The following is a 16,785-nucleotide window of genomic DNA, read 5'->3' as shown; positions in this document are numbered from 1 at the left end:
AAGACACTGACCCTGGCTCTTGGGTGCTGTATACTGGATTTAATTTCTCATTTGCAAGGCGGAATCACTCTTTCCTTGTGTGTTCTAGGGAAGTAAATGCTCCTAACCTTTGCACGCTCACCCAAGCCTGTCCGGCAGCAAGCTTTTCTACAGTTAGGTCCATAAATATTTGGACAGAGACAACTTTTTCTAATTTTGGTTCTGTACATTACCACAATGAATTTTAAATGAAACAACTCAGATGCAGTTGAAGTGCAGACTTTCAGCATTAATTCAGTGGGGTGAACAAAACGATTGCATAAAAATGTGAGGTAACTAAAGCATTTTTTTTAACACAATCCCTTCATTTCAGGGGCTCAGAAGTAATTGGACAGTTGACTCAAAGGATATTTCATGGGCAGGTGTGGGCAAGTCCGTCATTATGTCATTATCAGTTAAGCAGATAAAAGGCCCGAAGTTGATTTGAGGTGTGGTGCTTGCATGTGGAAGATTTTGCTGTGAACTGACAACATGCGGTCAAAGGAGCTCTCCATGCAGGTGAAAGAAGCCATCCTTAAGCTGCGAAAACAGAAAAAACCCATCTGAGAAATTGCTACAATATTACGAGTGGCAAAATCTACAGTTTGGTACATCCTGAGAAAGAAAGCAAGCACTGGTGAACTCAGCAACGCAAAAAGACCTGAACGTCCACGGAAGACAACAGTGGTGGATGATCACAGAATCATTTCCATAGTGAAGAGAAACCCCTTCACAACAGCCAACCAAGTGAACAACACTCTCCAGGGGGTAGGCGTATCGATATCCAAGTCTGCCATAAAGAGAAGACTGCATGAAAGTAAATACAGAGGATGCACTGCAAGGTGCAAGCCACTCATAAGCCTCAAGAACAGAAAGGCTAGATTGGACTTTGCTAAAGAACATATAAAAAAGCCAGCACAGTTCTGGAAAAACATTCTTTGGACAGATGAAACCAAGATCAACCTCTACCAGAATGATGGCAAGAAAAAGTATGGAGAAGGCTCATTATCCAAAGCATACCACATCATCTGTAAAACACGGTGGGGGCAGTGTGATGGCTTGGGCGTGCATGGCTGCCAGTGGCACTGGGACACTAGTGTTTATTGATGATGTGACACAGGACAGAAGCAGCCGAATGAATTCTGAGATGTTCAGAGACATACTGTCTGCTCAAATCTAGCTAAATGCAGTCAAATTGATTGGGCGGCGTTTCATGATACAGATGGACAATGACCCAAAACATACAGCCAAAGCAACCCAGGAGTTTATTAAAGCAAAGAAGTGGAAAATTCTTGAATGACCAAGTCAGTCACCTGATCTTAACCCAATTGAGCATGCATTTCACTTGTTGAAGACTAAACTTCAGACAGAAAGGCCCACAAACAAACGGCAACTGAAAGCCGCTGCAGTAAAGGCCTGGCAGAGCATTAAAAAGGAGGAAACCCAGCATCTGGTGATGTCCATGAGTTCAAGAATTCAGGCTGTCATTGCCTGCAAAGGGGTTTCAACCAAGTATTAGAAATGAACATTTTATTTCCAGTTATTTAATTTGTCCAATTACTTTTGAGCCCCTGAAATGAAGGGATTGTGTTAAAAAATGCTTTAGTTGCCTCACATTTTTATGCAATCGTTTTGTTCACCCCACTGAATTAAAGCTAAAAGTCTGCACTTCAGCTGCATTTGAGTTGTTTCATTTAAAATTCATTGTGGTAATGTACAGAACCAAAATTAGAAAAAAGTTGTCTCTGTCCAAATATTTATGGACCTAACTGTACGTCTATTAAGTCTTATCCTATAAGACTTTATTACCGTAAGAAACTGGACTTCTTTCTCATCACTGAGACCTGGATTGTTAATGGTGACTATTCATGTTTTACTGATTTGGTACCACCAGGTTATTCATTTTTGAACACTCCTTGGCTGTCTCGTCGTGCGTGGGGTGGGGAGGGGGTTGGGGCATTGCCACTGTAATTAACAATATGTTCTTATGTCGGTGCCTTACAAAGGGTTTGTTTAGTAGCTTTGAACTGCAACTTTTCGAAGTGTGTAGCTCTTCCTATGCTGTGTGATGTGGTTTATAAGCCTCCTGTAATTGATATTTTAATTTCTGAATTCTCCCATCTCTTGGCTGATATTACGCTGTACTATGATAAAGTACTTGTTGTTGTCAATTTTAACATGAACATTTGTTGTCAGTCTAAACCTTTGGTTAATGACTTTTTATCATTATTGGACACATTTGACTTTATCCAGCATTTTAATGCTCCAACTTATTCTCTTGGTTACACCATTGATCTTGTTCTTACATGTATTATTTCAGTTAATAATATTGATATGTGATGTTCCTTTTACTGATCATTTTTCTCTAACGATGAATTTGAATGTTACTGTTAACGTTACTAACTACAAGCTGTGCCCCACACTATTCTTCTTCTTCTTCTTTCGGCTGCTCCCTTTAGGGGTTGCCACAATGGATCATTTTCTTACATATCTTTCTGTCCTCTTCATCTTGTTCTGTTACACCAATCACCTGCATGTCCTCTCTCACCACATCCATAAACCTTCTCTTAGTCCTTCCTCTTTTTCTCTTCCCTGGCAGCTCAATCCTTAACATCTTTTTCCCAATATATCCAGCATCTCTCCTCTGCACATGTCAAAACCAATGCAATCTTGCCTCTCTGACTTTGTCTCCCAACTGTCCCAACTTGAGCTGACTTATGTACTCATTTCTAATCCTATCCATCCTTGTCACACCCAATGCAAATCTTAGCATCTTTAACTTTTCTACCTCCAGCTCTGTCTCCTGCTTTCTTGTCAGTGCCACCATCTCCAGCCCATATAACATAGCTGGCCTCACTACCATCCTGTAGATCTTCCCTTTCACTCTTGCTGATACATGTCTGTCGTAGATTACTCCTGACACTCTTCTTCACCCATTCCACCCTGCCTGCACTCTTTTTCACGTCTCTTCCACAATCCCCATTACTCAGTACTGTTGATCCCATGTATTTAAACTCATCCACCTTCGCCAACTCTACTTCTTGCATCCTCACCATTCCACTGACCTCACTCTGATTTACACACATGTATTCTGTCTTGTTCCCACTGACCTTCATTCTTCTCCTCTCTAGAGCATATCTCTACCTCTCCAGGGTCTCCTCAACTGGCTCCCTACTATCGCTACTGATCACAGTGCCATCAGCAAACATCATAGTCGACGGGGACTCCTGTCTAATCTCAACCTGTCCATCACCATTGCAAATAAGAAAGGGCTCAGAGCCGATCCCTGATGTAGTCCCACTTCCACCTTGAATGCATCCGTCACTCCTACCGCAGACCTCACCACGGTCACACTTCCCTCATACATATCCTGTACAACTCTTACATACTTCTCTGCCACTCCCGACTTCCTCATACAATACCACAGCTCCTCTCGAGACACCCTGTCATATGCTTTCTCCAGGTCCACAAAGACGCAATGCAACTCCTTCTGGCCTTCTCTATACTTCTCCATCACTACCCTCAGAGCAGACGTCGCATTTGTGGTGCCCTTTCTTGGCATGAAACCATACTGCTGCTCACTAATCATCACCTCACTTCTTAACCTAGCTTCCACTACTCTTTCCCATAACTTCATGCTGTGGTTCATCAATTTTATCCCCCTGTAGTTACTACAGTCCTGCACATTCCCCTTATTCTTAAAAATCTTCACCAGTACACTTCTTCTCCACTCCTCAGGCATCCTCTCACTTTCCAAGATTCCATTAAACAATCTGGTTAAAAACTCCACTGCCATCTCTCCTAAATACGTCCATACTTCCATAGGTATATCATCTGGACCAATGGCCTTTCCATTTTTCATCCTCTTCATAGCTGTCCTTCCTTCCTCCTTGCTAATCCGTTGCATTTCCTGATTCACTATCTCCACATCATCCAACCTCTCTCTCTCTCTCTCTCTCTCTCTCTCTCTCTCTCTCTCTCTCTCTCTCTCTCTCTCTCTATTCATAAGCCTCTCAAAGTACTCTTTCCATCTTCTCAACACACTCTCCTCGCTTGTAAGTACATTTCCATCTTTATCCTTTATTACCCTAACCTGCTGCATATCTTTCCCAGCTGGGTCCCTCTGTCTGGCTCTAGCCAATCGGTACAAGTCCTTTTCTCCCTCCTTAGTGTCCAACCTCTCATACAACTAATCATACGCCTTTTTGTTAGCCTTCACCACCTCTCTCTTCACCTTGTGCCTTATCTCCTTGTACTCTTGTCTACTTTCTGCATCTCTCTGACTATCCCACTTATTCTTCACCATGCTCTTCCTCTGTGTACTCTCCTGTACTTCCCCATTCCACCACCAGGTTTCCTTTTCCTCCTTCCTCTGTCCAGATGTCACACCAAGCACCCTTCTTACTGTCACCCTTACTACATCTGCTGTAGTTTCCCAACTGTCTGGTAACTCTTCACTACACCCAGTGCCTGTCTTACCTTCTCCCTAACTCAACATTGCAATCTTCGTTTTTCAACTTCCACCATTTGATCTTTGGCTCTGCCCTCACTCTCTTCCTCTTCTTGATCTCCAACGTCATCCTATAGACCATTTACAGTGTCCCACACTATTCTTGCTTTATAAATTCTTCTAATATATCTATTTTTAAAGCCATATTCTCCAGTTTTGATATACAGGTCCAGTGTGATAGTATTGACGATTTTGTCTTATCTTTAAATTCATCATGTAAAATGTTTTTAGACTCAATTGTTCCCCTCAAGATACGCTGCAAAAAGGGAAGACCACCTCCTTGGCTTAATGGCACTAAATGACAGCTCTGCTACGCCTGTAGACTTGCTGAACAGAATTGGAATAAAGATAGGTTGATTGTATCTAAGCAGATTTTTAGGACTTCTGTTTAATTTCCAGGATGCAGTTAAGAAATCTCAACGTGATTACTTTGCTGATTTGGTATCCTCTCATTCTAATAAACCTAGGGTCTTATTTAATGCAATTAATTTTGCTGTTTATCCCGATTCAGAGACAGGATTATATAGTACTATCCTTTCATGTGAGCAGTTTTTTTATTCTTTGTCTGCAAAATTGATACTGTCCGCTCTGGCATTGTTCCTACTGGTTACGTACTTCATGGCATTTGTCTTGGAATCTTTTGATTTTTGCTAGCTATTATCAATGTTTCTATTAGTGAGGGGGTTGTGTCCTCATTTTTTAAACATGCACTGGTGCGACCTTGTCTTAAAAAGCCAGATTTAGATCCTGGAGTGTTGGCTAATTTTCTTCCGATTTTTCCCAATTGCTATTTATTTGATATCTATCAATATGACTTTTGGCGTTTTTATAGTGTTGAGATAGCCCTCCTTGAAAGTCTTTAATGACATTTTCCTCTTTACTGACTTGGGTGGGCCTGCAGTCCTTGTCCTCCTAGACCTTTCTGCAGCTTTTGACACAATTCACCCTGAGATCTTGCTGTTGTGGCTTGAACATCTGGTGGGGCTTAAAGGGGCTGCTCATAACTGGTTCAGGTCATATCTTACTAGTAGACACTTTCAAGTGTCTTTCAATTCCTGTTTCTCATCTACTGCTCCTGTTAAATGTGGTTCCCCTGCAAAACTCTGATTGGTTTTGAACTTCTCGACTCTTTCACTGACTTTTGCAATCCTCAAGTCTGTAATCTTGGTGTCATTTTTGATAGTAACGTCTCTTGTGAGAAACAGGTTAACTCTGTAGTCAAGAGTTGCTTTTTTCAGCTTCATCTTTTAGCCATGGTCAAACCTTTTTTTTTAATCTGCTTGGGATCTTGAGAAAGCTACCCATGTTTTTATCTTTTCTCGGCTTGTATTCTGGGATCAGCAAATCCCTAATACTCAGGTTCAGAATACGACTGCCCTGTTTTTTAGTTGGGGCAACAAAAGATAACTCTGTTTCACCAATATTAGCTTCTTTACTGCCTGTTAGTTTCAGAATTGACTTTAAAATTTTGTTGTTAGTTTTTAAATCATTACATGGGTATCCTACTGCCTGTTATCAGAATTGTGTTTTACACCTGCCACCCAGAGAATTTAGATCTACTGTGTGTCCCTCACACAAGTGTAAAACTAAGGTGGACAGGTCTTTTGCAGCTGTGGCACCTCATCTGTGGAACTCTTTACCTCATTACATTAAGGAGTCACTTTCAATTGAACTAGATTGAAGACTCATTTCTATTCTCTAGCTTTCAGTAATTAAGTGTTCCACTCGAGGAAAGAACTAAGTTGGGACTTGTCAATTCAAATGTTAAAGAAATCTTTAAGTGTAAAATTCTGGCTCCTTTAGGCATATTTGACCACAACCTGATTCATCTTATTAGATGGCAACCTGTTATCACCAGGATAGTGGGGAACTGGAGCATGAAGGCTGGAGGCTGAAATGTCTCTGGATGACTGGTTCCAAATGACAGACCAGGAAAATGATGTCTAAGGTCACATGGGGATGATATGGAAGGGACTCAGTCACTGCATCACAGACTGTATTAACTTTTGTATCGACACTGTTGTACCTTCAAAGACCGGGTGTTGCTTTCCAAACAGCAAACCCTGGATTACTAAAAAGGCAAAAGGTCTCCTGAATAAGAAAAAGAGAGTATTCAAATCTGATGACAATGATGCTCTAAAGGATGCTCAACAACTGCTGAAGAAAACATTACTTGAAGAAAGTGAAGCTTACAGAGCTAAAATAGAAAACAAACTCATTCAAAATAAAATGAAAGATGTCTAGAATGGACTGGGCATGATTATTAGACTCAAGCAATCCAGGGCTCAGTTGCTAGAAGAGGATGTGAACAAAGCTAACATCCAGAACCAATTTTTAATAGATTTTCTCTCCCACTGTCACCTTCTTTCAATGACCAGTCTCTCCACACCATCCCAACTACATCGACAACTGATACAGCTTGAAACGGAACAGCTAGTGATGAGTCCACCTTTAACTATCAGTATGGGTTGTCCATAACTGAAAATCATGTGAGGAGACAACCAAGAAAGCTACACACAGGAAAAGCTGCAGGACCAGATGGAATCAGTCCTCGATTTCTTAAGGCCTGTCCTGAACAACTTTGTGGTATCCTCTGTCACCTGTTCATTCTGTCCCTAAGGCTTCAGAAAGTGCTGCTGCTGTGGAAAACATCCTACATTGTTACTGTTCCAAAGAAAGCCGGCGCTCTACACCTAATAACTACAGACCACTGGCACTTGTCTCACATAATGAAAACCTTTGAGGGGCTGGTCCATGGGTCCTTTTGTGGTAGATCACCTGGACTCACTGCAGTTTGCCTGTCAGTCAAGGATTGGAGTGAAGGATACAGTTGTCTGTTTGCACTACAAGGCTTATTCCTACCCAGACAAAGCTGGCAGTGCTGTGAGGATTATGTTTTTTATTTTTCAAGTGCTTTCAACACTATCCAGGCATCCCTATTTAGAGGGAACTATCTATCTCTCTCTATCTCTCTCTCTATCTCTCTCTATCGATCTATCGATCTATCGATCGATCTATCGATCTATCGATCGATCTATCTATCTATCTATCTATCTATCTATCTATCTATCTATCTATCTATCTATCTATCTATCTATCTATCTATCTATCGATCGATCAATCGTGGAACCTCGGTTTGCGAGCATAATTCGTTCCGGAAACGTGCTCGTGGTCCAAAGCACTCGTATATCAAAGTGAATTTCCCCATAACAAATAATGGAAACTCGGATGATTTGTTCCACAACCCAATACTATTCATATAAAAATGATTAATACAAAATATAAAGTAAAAATACATAAAACAAATTAACCTGCACTTTACCTTTGAAAAGAATCATGGCTGATGTGAGTGACTTTCTAAACTCTTCTTGGATTGCACCCAACGGGACGACACGCGGAAGAGCGTTCCAAAGCAATCGCAGTCTCCCAGCGCTGTAGCAGTTCGCCGTAAAAGCGAATCCGAAAAGATCGCGGACATGCTATAAGTGCCTGCCGTCGATGGGTGATACAAGGAACATTATAAATGTGCAGGGCCCTGCCTGACTGCTGTGTCTGTGTATAAATAACTGTGCTGTTGCTGTTTCAAGCTGAATAAAGCTGGTGTTGCTAAAGTACTGAGACTCAGCATCGTGTTTTAGGGTGCAAGACGGGGACTCGCACGTGACAGCACACACACACACGCAAGCGAGCGAGCACACACACACAGTCACAATGCTAATGCTGTAGTAAACAGTATATGCTTGTATGGATGTTTACTATGAGTGAGGCACGCCGACTCAGACGGAGAATAGGAGACGATTGCCCACAATCCCGCAGCGAGAGAGAGAGAAGAACCATCAGCTCAGTTGTGATCACATGACGCTCAGCAGACAAAGTGTATACATACTACTCGTACTGTAAGACCTCGCTCATTTATCAAGTTAAAATTTATTAAAAATTTTTGCTCGTCTTGCAAACCGAGGTTCCACTGTATCTATATATCTATCTATATATCTATATATATCTATATATATATATATATATATATATATATACAGCATTTCACATTAGTTGTAGAAATTCTCAGATGATTCTGTCATTATGGGATGTATCTATAAGGAGGATGAGGCAAAATATAGGAGTCAGAGGTAGAACTTGGTTTCTTGGTGCAGAAAGAATTACCTACAACTCAACATTAGCAAAACCTAGGAATTGGTTATTGACTTTCGCTTCACCAAACAGTCTCTATATCTGGTCACTTGTTAGAGAGTGGATGAAGAGGTGGTCCACTTGTAGAAGCACTTCACTGTCCACATTATAGACAGGCTGGACTGGTCTCATAACACAGAGGAATTCTATAAGACGGGACAGAGCAGGCTCTTTTTTTCTTATGAAACTACATTCCTTTAATGTGAGAAATGACATCCTTCACATATTCTACAACTTGTACAACTGTTTGATGGCCTGTGCAGTTTTCTACACTATTGTGTGCTGGGCCAGTAAAATTATTTCCACAGTGGCCCAGCAAATTAACAAACTACTTAACTAAGCCTGCCCTTTTATGGGATGCACTCTTGACCAACTGGAGGTAGTAGCGAAGGAGAGAATTTAAAATTAAACCATACCATTATGAACAATGTTGCAAATCCTCTCTCTGACACACTAACAATGAGAACTTTTAGCCCACAAATTATTCAGTAGATGTGTATTAATGCCTCTCTGTGACTAACTGCCAAGTCAGAATTTTTAAATTTTCTTCCCTGTTTACTCTTTCTGGTGTGTGTGTTCAGACCATAGTCTGTGTTTGCATATCAATATGTCTGTCTGTCTGTTTATTGTGCTTCTGTAAAAAAGCCAAATTTCCTCTAGGGACAAATAAAGTTCTGTATGTTTATTTCTAAATATTTATTTTTATATATTCTTAATGTACAGTATCCCTAGTTCTGGTAAATGGGAATTGCTTAATATTCTCACATTTACTTAATAGTAAGTTATATAGGTTGCTATGTTAACAATATATATTTTCCATCTTCAACAGCATTTATACATTAAATGTTTCTGTTCAGACTAAATATACAAGCTTCTTTACATTTAATTTAATATGCATTTTTAAGATTTAGCTGAAGGTTTACATCATTGGATGTTATTTCTTAAATTGTTGCATATATTAATATTCAGGTGTTACTTAACCTCTATTTTTAAGTAGTTTAATGCTAATTTATTTTCATTTTTCTTTAGGCTGATGAAGATCCAGTCATTGGATTCCACCAGATGTTCCTTCTAAAACACATCAATGACTCCTGGGTCTGCACCAATGACATGTTCCGACTTTCACTGCACAACTTTACTTAAAATGCACTTGATGCAAAAAGGAAGACAAGAAAAGTAGCCCCTGTATCCATCACCACCTGCTATTTTGAGATTAACCACCTCTTTGAGATTCCAAATATCATACACAAAAACTAACAAATGAAATGCCCATGCAGAAATCTGGCCTCTGCATTTTTCAGATCTGTCATTTTTGCTCTTCTGCTACAGTATATTGTGGGAAATCTTCAGTCATTGTGCATGATGTTTGGAAGCTGTTTCAGCTTCATCCTACAGCACTGGTTTGGCTCACCAATTTTGTTTTAATTTGATTTTTTTCCAGTTGTTTGTTGTTGCCAGCATGCCTTAGAGAATAAAATACTGGGTTTATATTTTATTTTCTGTTTTAATGTACTGACAGGTTGCTCTAGTGATCCAAAGAACCAATATATTAGCTACCTGTATTAAGTCCAGAGCTCTTTCATTTTGTCCATACTATACTGAAGCCACGATACAAAATAAAACCTTGACATTTTCTTAATGCGGGAATTGTTTTGCTTCCTTGTTTTTCCAATTTATTTCAATGGCTCTACATTTTTTGGCTATGTATCCAGTCGTCACAACCCCCTGATCCCAGTGGCAGTCATTGTTTCATATTGTAGTCTTATTTCCAAACTAATTTCCTTTTGATAATATTTATGTACCCACATATATTAAGAACTGTTGACAAGCTACAATAATTCAACTTGAAACACATGTAAGAAGAGAAAGTAGTCAAGCAAAAAATGAAAATGGCCAACAAATGTCAGTTATGGTTAATTGCTGTTTACAGTTTCACTTACTTTTTATTTTTTAGTGTGCAGCAATTTGTGAAAGTGTATCATTTGTTAAATTTTCTGAATTTGAATAACTTGCTCATTTACATGCAACCAAAAATGTCTAGCAAAACAAACAAGCAAAGAAGATGTAAGACGAATAGTGTATGTTTATATATAGCAGAAGCTTTAACAAACTATAAGAAAGGTTTTTTTTTTTTTTTTTAATTTTTTTGTTTTTTTTTTATATTATAGCCCTTACATGCAAATTATGTTAGTTGAAACCAGTCAGATGCATCCCCGTAACCGCTCTGCATGACGTCTGGTTGCTTTAACAAGCTTTTTTGACGTGAGGCTTTAACACCTAAGCTGTCATGCTAGTTTTTTGGATTTGTGCATCATGGTAATATAGTTGAAAGGGGGAACTATTGGTAAAATAAGTACCAATTAGTATTTTTCGTAACTGATTTAATATTTAAATATAATGCAGCATTGCAGTACTAGATATTTTTTTATTGCCACAGTAACTTTATTTTGCAGTATAACTCGAAATATGTCCTCATTTTTGTAATTTATTTCATTTTTTTTTTAAAATATAGTTAGATGATTTTTAAAGATATTGACATTACCTATAACAAAAATGACTTCTTGGAGAACCTAGGAATGAACAGAGGTCTTAGATGTACTATTTGCCTTTTTTTACATTTTGTTATTGGAGTGGCTCCAAACATTAGCTCAGAAGTTATTACTTGTTTTGCCTTATCTGTTTATTTTTTTCCCCCCAGAGTGCCGTGTTTTTGCTAAATTAGGAGTAAGGTTTCCTTAATTTTTTTGGAGCAAACTTTCAAAATATACCTATCTGAGATAATTGTACATTGCTAACAACAAATTGCATATACCGTAGATTGAACTGCAACTTACTTTGTTATTCATATATTAGAATTTAATGCAACAAATTTTTCATCGTTTAAGGTTGCACTATTGTTTAACATTTTGCCCATAAGTTTGGTATCTCGCCAGTCGTCTTTCTTATTGCCATGACTTTCTTTCATCATTCTTGCTGTGTCCAATATATAATTGACATTTTTATTTTTCTTCTTTACTGATAGCTCATATTTTTAAGCCAATTTACAGGTTTAGTCTTAGACACTTAATTGCTGGTAAACTGCTTTCTGCTTAGAAATGAACAATTGCAATCTTCAAAAAAAAAATCTACAGTACATAAAAATAGGTTCTGGAAAGCAAACATTTTGTAGAAAAGCTGGTAAAGGTGTATTGCAACATGGTTTTGGGTGATTGTGAAGATGTTCTTTTGCAGATTTACTGAAGCTGTTGTTTTGGGAATTTATGAGTTAGAAATTTTTTCATTTATTGTTCTGTAAATATTAAGTCTACATTATAATTATTTGTAATAGATACTGCTCCCCCAAAGTAAGAGCCATAGGTCAAAAGGAATATAATTCAGTAATTCATATTTACAACACTATTTTCTGAATTATAATGTTATATCATGTATGTACAACAAAAACCATAATACTAATCAATCTCAGATGTTCAACCATGCAAGTATTTTTTCTCTTTTATATCTTGTCTGTCACTCATAATTACTTTACATTACAGTTGTTACTTCTAACAGTTTTGCAGTTCCCCCAGACAATGCACTACTCCTTTGGCTATTGGGTTATCTCAGTGGTAGATGTACACCCCTGTAACAGTGTCATTAAGGAAATATAGACCATATTACAGCACTAACAAAGATATACAGATTAATTTGTTTGCTAAGGTAAAAAAAACAATTGTGATTTCTACTTTTAGTAAACAGTATTAACAGTATGTAGAACTGGTTTATGATGCTTAACAAGCTCAAAACGCAGATCAAGTGAATGACTGGAAAAGTTCAAAATCATACTAGTAAGTTAGTGCACGACAGATATACATTAAACAGATTTACTATTGATTGATATTGACTCCCAAGTTTTCTAGACTTTCATTTATTTTATCTTTTGATCAACAACACTGAGGTTTACAGAAGTGTGTTTCTGTGTAAATATATTTCAAGTAGTATTGTATAATGCACTGATGTTTGAACTCTGTGTGATTTCTTTGTATTCATTTCACTGTAACATTGGGTGTATTTTTTTTTTGGTCAGTAAGGGGCATTGCAGAAGCTTTTTATACAGCTCTCTTTCATCTACAGAGAAGCAAATTTTATTGTACAAGTTCAGGTTGACGGGTACTTAAAAATGTTTGTTAGAGCAAAGTATTGATGGATAAGTGAGAAGAAAAACAGTTGGGTGGTTTAATGACTGACAAAAGTTTTGCTATATATATAAAAAAACAAGCCATTGTTATAATTGGGTCTGCCCCTAAGTTTTCAGCCAGTGGCCCATGCCTCATATACCTCCCAGGGAGGTGTCCAAGGAGAAACCAACAACAACATTTATTTATATAGCACATTTTCATACAAATAATGTAGCTCAAAGTGCTTTACATGATGAAGAAAAGAGAAAAAAAAGACAAGTAAGAATTAAAATAAGACAACACTAATTAACAAACCCTAACTACAAACCCAAACCACTGAAGTGGCTTAATTCTGTCCACAGACCAACTCTACTACTCCACAAATATGTTCAGGAACCTTTTTTCAGCCACTGTTACTTGTAATCTCATTATTCCATTTAATGCTTAGAGCTCAGGAGGATGGACATGTAGACACATTCTTCAATCAACACCTTTGTCAATTAGCTCACAGTTCAGTTTAACTTCACTGTTGGTCAGTATCATGATCACTTTTACCCTTACTTGTGAATGTAATAACTTCTTTCCTGCACAACAAGCCTCTATTTTGCAAGAGAGTACAATGATCTTGATTTGGAGATGCTGATTCTTGTTCTGTCTGCATTATTGAATAACACAATATGAAGAAGTTTTTTATATATATATATATATATATATATATATATATATATATATATATATATAAAATAGGGAACACCACCACCCCAGTACGCTAGTCCTGAGGCATCGTCCCTGTCTTCTACACACCTCTGGCTGGATCTTGTCCATCTTTTGGCCTTGCTTCTGGCACGGCTATCTTGGAGGAGGATTAATTCACTGGGTTTTCTCAAAATACTCCTCCCTTTCAATGTTATCCCAAGTGTAGGTCCAAGTTTCCCTACCCTTGCTAAGAATAGCTTGTCTGGAAGAAGTTCTGCCTAGCCTTCCTGGATTATCAAATCTTTTACCAGAACCAGTTCAAGAGCTTTTAAAAGTCATCCCTTCATATATTCGCCAAACTACACCCACACACACGGCTTCATTTTGATCATTACTACAGCTGCTACTTTTTTTTGTCCTCCTGGTTAATGTCAGTCACATCTGCTAATATTGAAGTTGATCTCAACTGTTTAGTTTAAAATTGTTCATTCAGTAAAAGTAGGCACAGCTGCACAAACAATTTGAATAAGGGTACATTTCTTTATTGTTTTTCTTTTTTTTAATTTATTAAAACATTTAAAAGCTAGACTTTAAATTATGCAGTCTTTTTCTTGTCAGGGAGTGACTTTGTTGTCTTTGCCTAGTAGTTCCTTGTCAATGTGGATCTCTGAGCTAGCAATCCTGCCCTTATGTTGCACAGAGTTGTGAACGGCTTGCATTCCCAAAGAGAATGAGTCTGTTTTCATGCCTTTGTTGCAGGTCGAATTAGGATGTTCTGCTATGGAGCAAAATTTGTACCTTGGCAGAATCGATGCAGAGAGAGGAGCTGAATATATAGTAGTTAGTTTCTTGGGTGCACAAAGGTCTAGCCACTTGGTTGGGATTTGATACACATGTTTGTCAATTAAGGTTTGGCTAAACTGAATTATAGTCATTGGTCAGTGACTGATGCTGTCTTATCACATAGTTTGGAGAATTTTCATCCTTTTAAGAGGCTTACTCCTTCAGTGCCACAGAGAAACACATTCTTTGGTTCGTTAAAGATGCAAGCAAAGATTTCAGATTATATGTACAACTTAAGTGAAACTCTTCCAAGTGCTGTGCCAAAGAAAAAGGACAATGCCCACTTTGTACTACAGTATTGTACAGAGAGAGCTTGTCAATACTTTGAACATGTTACCATGTGCTCTAGTGGTGACTAGATTATTTTATTTTAACCTTAATATGCTCATTATTGATGCTAGTTTTGTTGTATATAACCAGATTATATACAATAAGATTTAAGACATCTGTAAAGGATTTTGATGTGAATAGGTTGTCAATGGCTATAATCGCTGAATGAAGTTAACTAATGAGTTTAAAAGAATGTGTGTGCATTACATCAACAGTACCGTACACCTCATTTTAGTGATATTTTTAATAAAGGGATATATGTAGAAGTTTATACAAATGTACCAAGTAGGTGGATATATGGTTTCCACATTTATTTAAATCAAAAATTTAAACAGCAGAATTTTTTTGAGTGATTGAGTACATTAAGAAACTTTATATTGATACAATCACAATTGTAAATTTATATGCTAAATTGCATCCATCAAAGTTACATTACCCATCCATTATCCAACCCGCTATATCCTAACACAGGGTCACGGGGGTCTGCTGGAGCCAAGGCAGGAGCAAATCCCAGGCAGGGTGCCAGCCCACTGCAGGGCATACACACACACCAAGTACACACTAGGGACAATTTAGGATTGCCAATGCACCTAACCTGCATGTCTTTTTACTGTGGGAGGAAACCCACACAGACATGGGGAGAACATGCAAACTCCACGAAGGGAGGACCCGGGAAGCGAACCCAGGTCTCCTTACTGCGAGGCAGCAGCGCAACCACTGCGCCACCGTGCAGCCCCAAGTTACATTACACAATTCATAATCATATTCACCCTCTTTTGAGTGCTCAACCGGAAATTTAAAATATTTTAGATAACCATGCATAACTATTGGACATGGCATAGTCCCTTTATGCAGTTTTGAATCTAAGAGCATAGGAATTTTTTCAGTAATCACAAATGTGGTTCAGTTAGGTCTGTATTTATTTGTAGACCCCCCCCCCCCCCCCTTAACAATGAAGTCGGAGAGTTTGACCTCCTAACAGTTATACATTTTTTTAACAAATATAGGAAATTAATTTAACTTTAGTTTCAGAATCCTTGAGCTTGCAGTAGATCCTCCTATCCCCAAAATGAAATTCTGCTAATGGATTCTAAGCATTGTCTATTGCTTCAATTTTGGAATAGAGTGGTTTGGGGTGTATTATATTTGCGACACTAAATCTTAAAACCACATTGTGTATATAAATGTACAAGAATTTTTACCATCTAGGGATAGTGTGATTTTCTTCTATGCACAAATTGCCAGACATGCACAAAGGAGTATAACTAAGGTACTGTTAGGCCCATCACCTTTTGTCAGTTTGGAGCTTTCAGTGTAAACTGAGATCAGATGGACCTATTTTTTTCATTCTGTTAGAAATATCTAGCTGAAGGGACTTTGTGACATAAAGAAAAAGAATAGAACTGAGTGAAACTTGGTAAAGATATTGTGATGACGGTAAGGTTTCATTTTAACACAGATTGTTTTGTAACCAAATGTTGATTGTAAATCACAATCTGTATTTATTTCACTTTACTTTTAGCTGATGTCACATTATGTGATTTCTAGTCATTGGTTATGTCAGAGTTGCTGACTGCATTTGCTAATCTTGTTACTGGGACGATGTCAGTTTACACGACTGAAAAATCTCGGGGCCTATCAAATTTAGAAACTCTGCACTGACTTTCCAGCACAGTCTTCCTCGCCCCTTTTTCTGGCACCGATTAGTTGGAGCGAGTCCCTGGGTATGTCACATTATGTGACTAGCCTTTATGGGTGTGTGCCATCTACTGTCCCTGTCTTTCTAATATGATATAAATGAATGGTATGAATGCAGTTCACTGGAAAATGTGGATAATGTGACATTGTCTTTAGTAATCAGTTTTTTTAGGCAGGTGATCACTTTAAAATAGTACAGTAGTCCTTTAGTGACTCAATTAATAAAGGCAGTCTTCCAATTCCCCCATTTTTCTGGACCAGTGTTGCTGTGTAGGCTTTTCTGTTGCTGTTTTTAATCATATTGATAAGTACATTTATTTTAAACTTTCAGTTCAATCAAACAGTATT

The 16,785-nt window shown here is 38.1% G+C and overlaps 1 protein-coding gene across 2 annotated transcripts in view; it reads left to right on the top strand.

The window, feature by feature from the left end:
* nutf2 (nuclear transport factor 2) overlaps positions 1 to 16,321 on the top strand; it is an 82,196-nt gene extending 65,875 nt beyond the window's left edge. For both annotated transcript variants that reach the window (XM_028809618.2, XM_028809619.2), the window contains 2 exons: positions 9,746 to 13,747; positions 13,793 to 16,321. In XM_028809618.2, the coding sequence (XP_028665451.1) occupies positions 9,746 to 9,859 (114 nt within the window). In that variant the 3' untranslated portion in view covers positions 9,860 to 13,747; positions 13,793 to 16,321. The remainder of the gene's footprint in view (positions 1 to 9,745; positions 13,748 to 13,792) is intronic.
* Positions 16,322 to 16,785: the final 464 nt, after the last annotated feature.

This window comes from Erpetoichthys calabaricus, chromosome 9 (genome assembly GCF_900747795.2).
Source record: "Erpetoichthys calabaricus chromosome 9, fErpCal1.3, whole genome shotgun sequence".
Classification (NCBI taxonomy): domain Eukaryota; kingdom Metazoa; phylum Chordata; class Cladistia; order Polypteriformes; family Polypteridae; genus Erpetoichthys; species Erpetoichthys calabaricus.
Note: the sequence above shows the minus strand (reverse complement) of the source record. Positions and strands in the feature narration are given on the sequence as shown.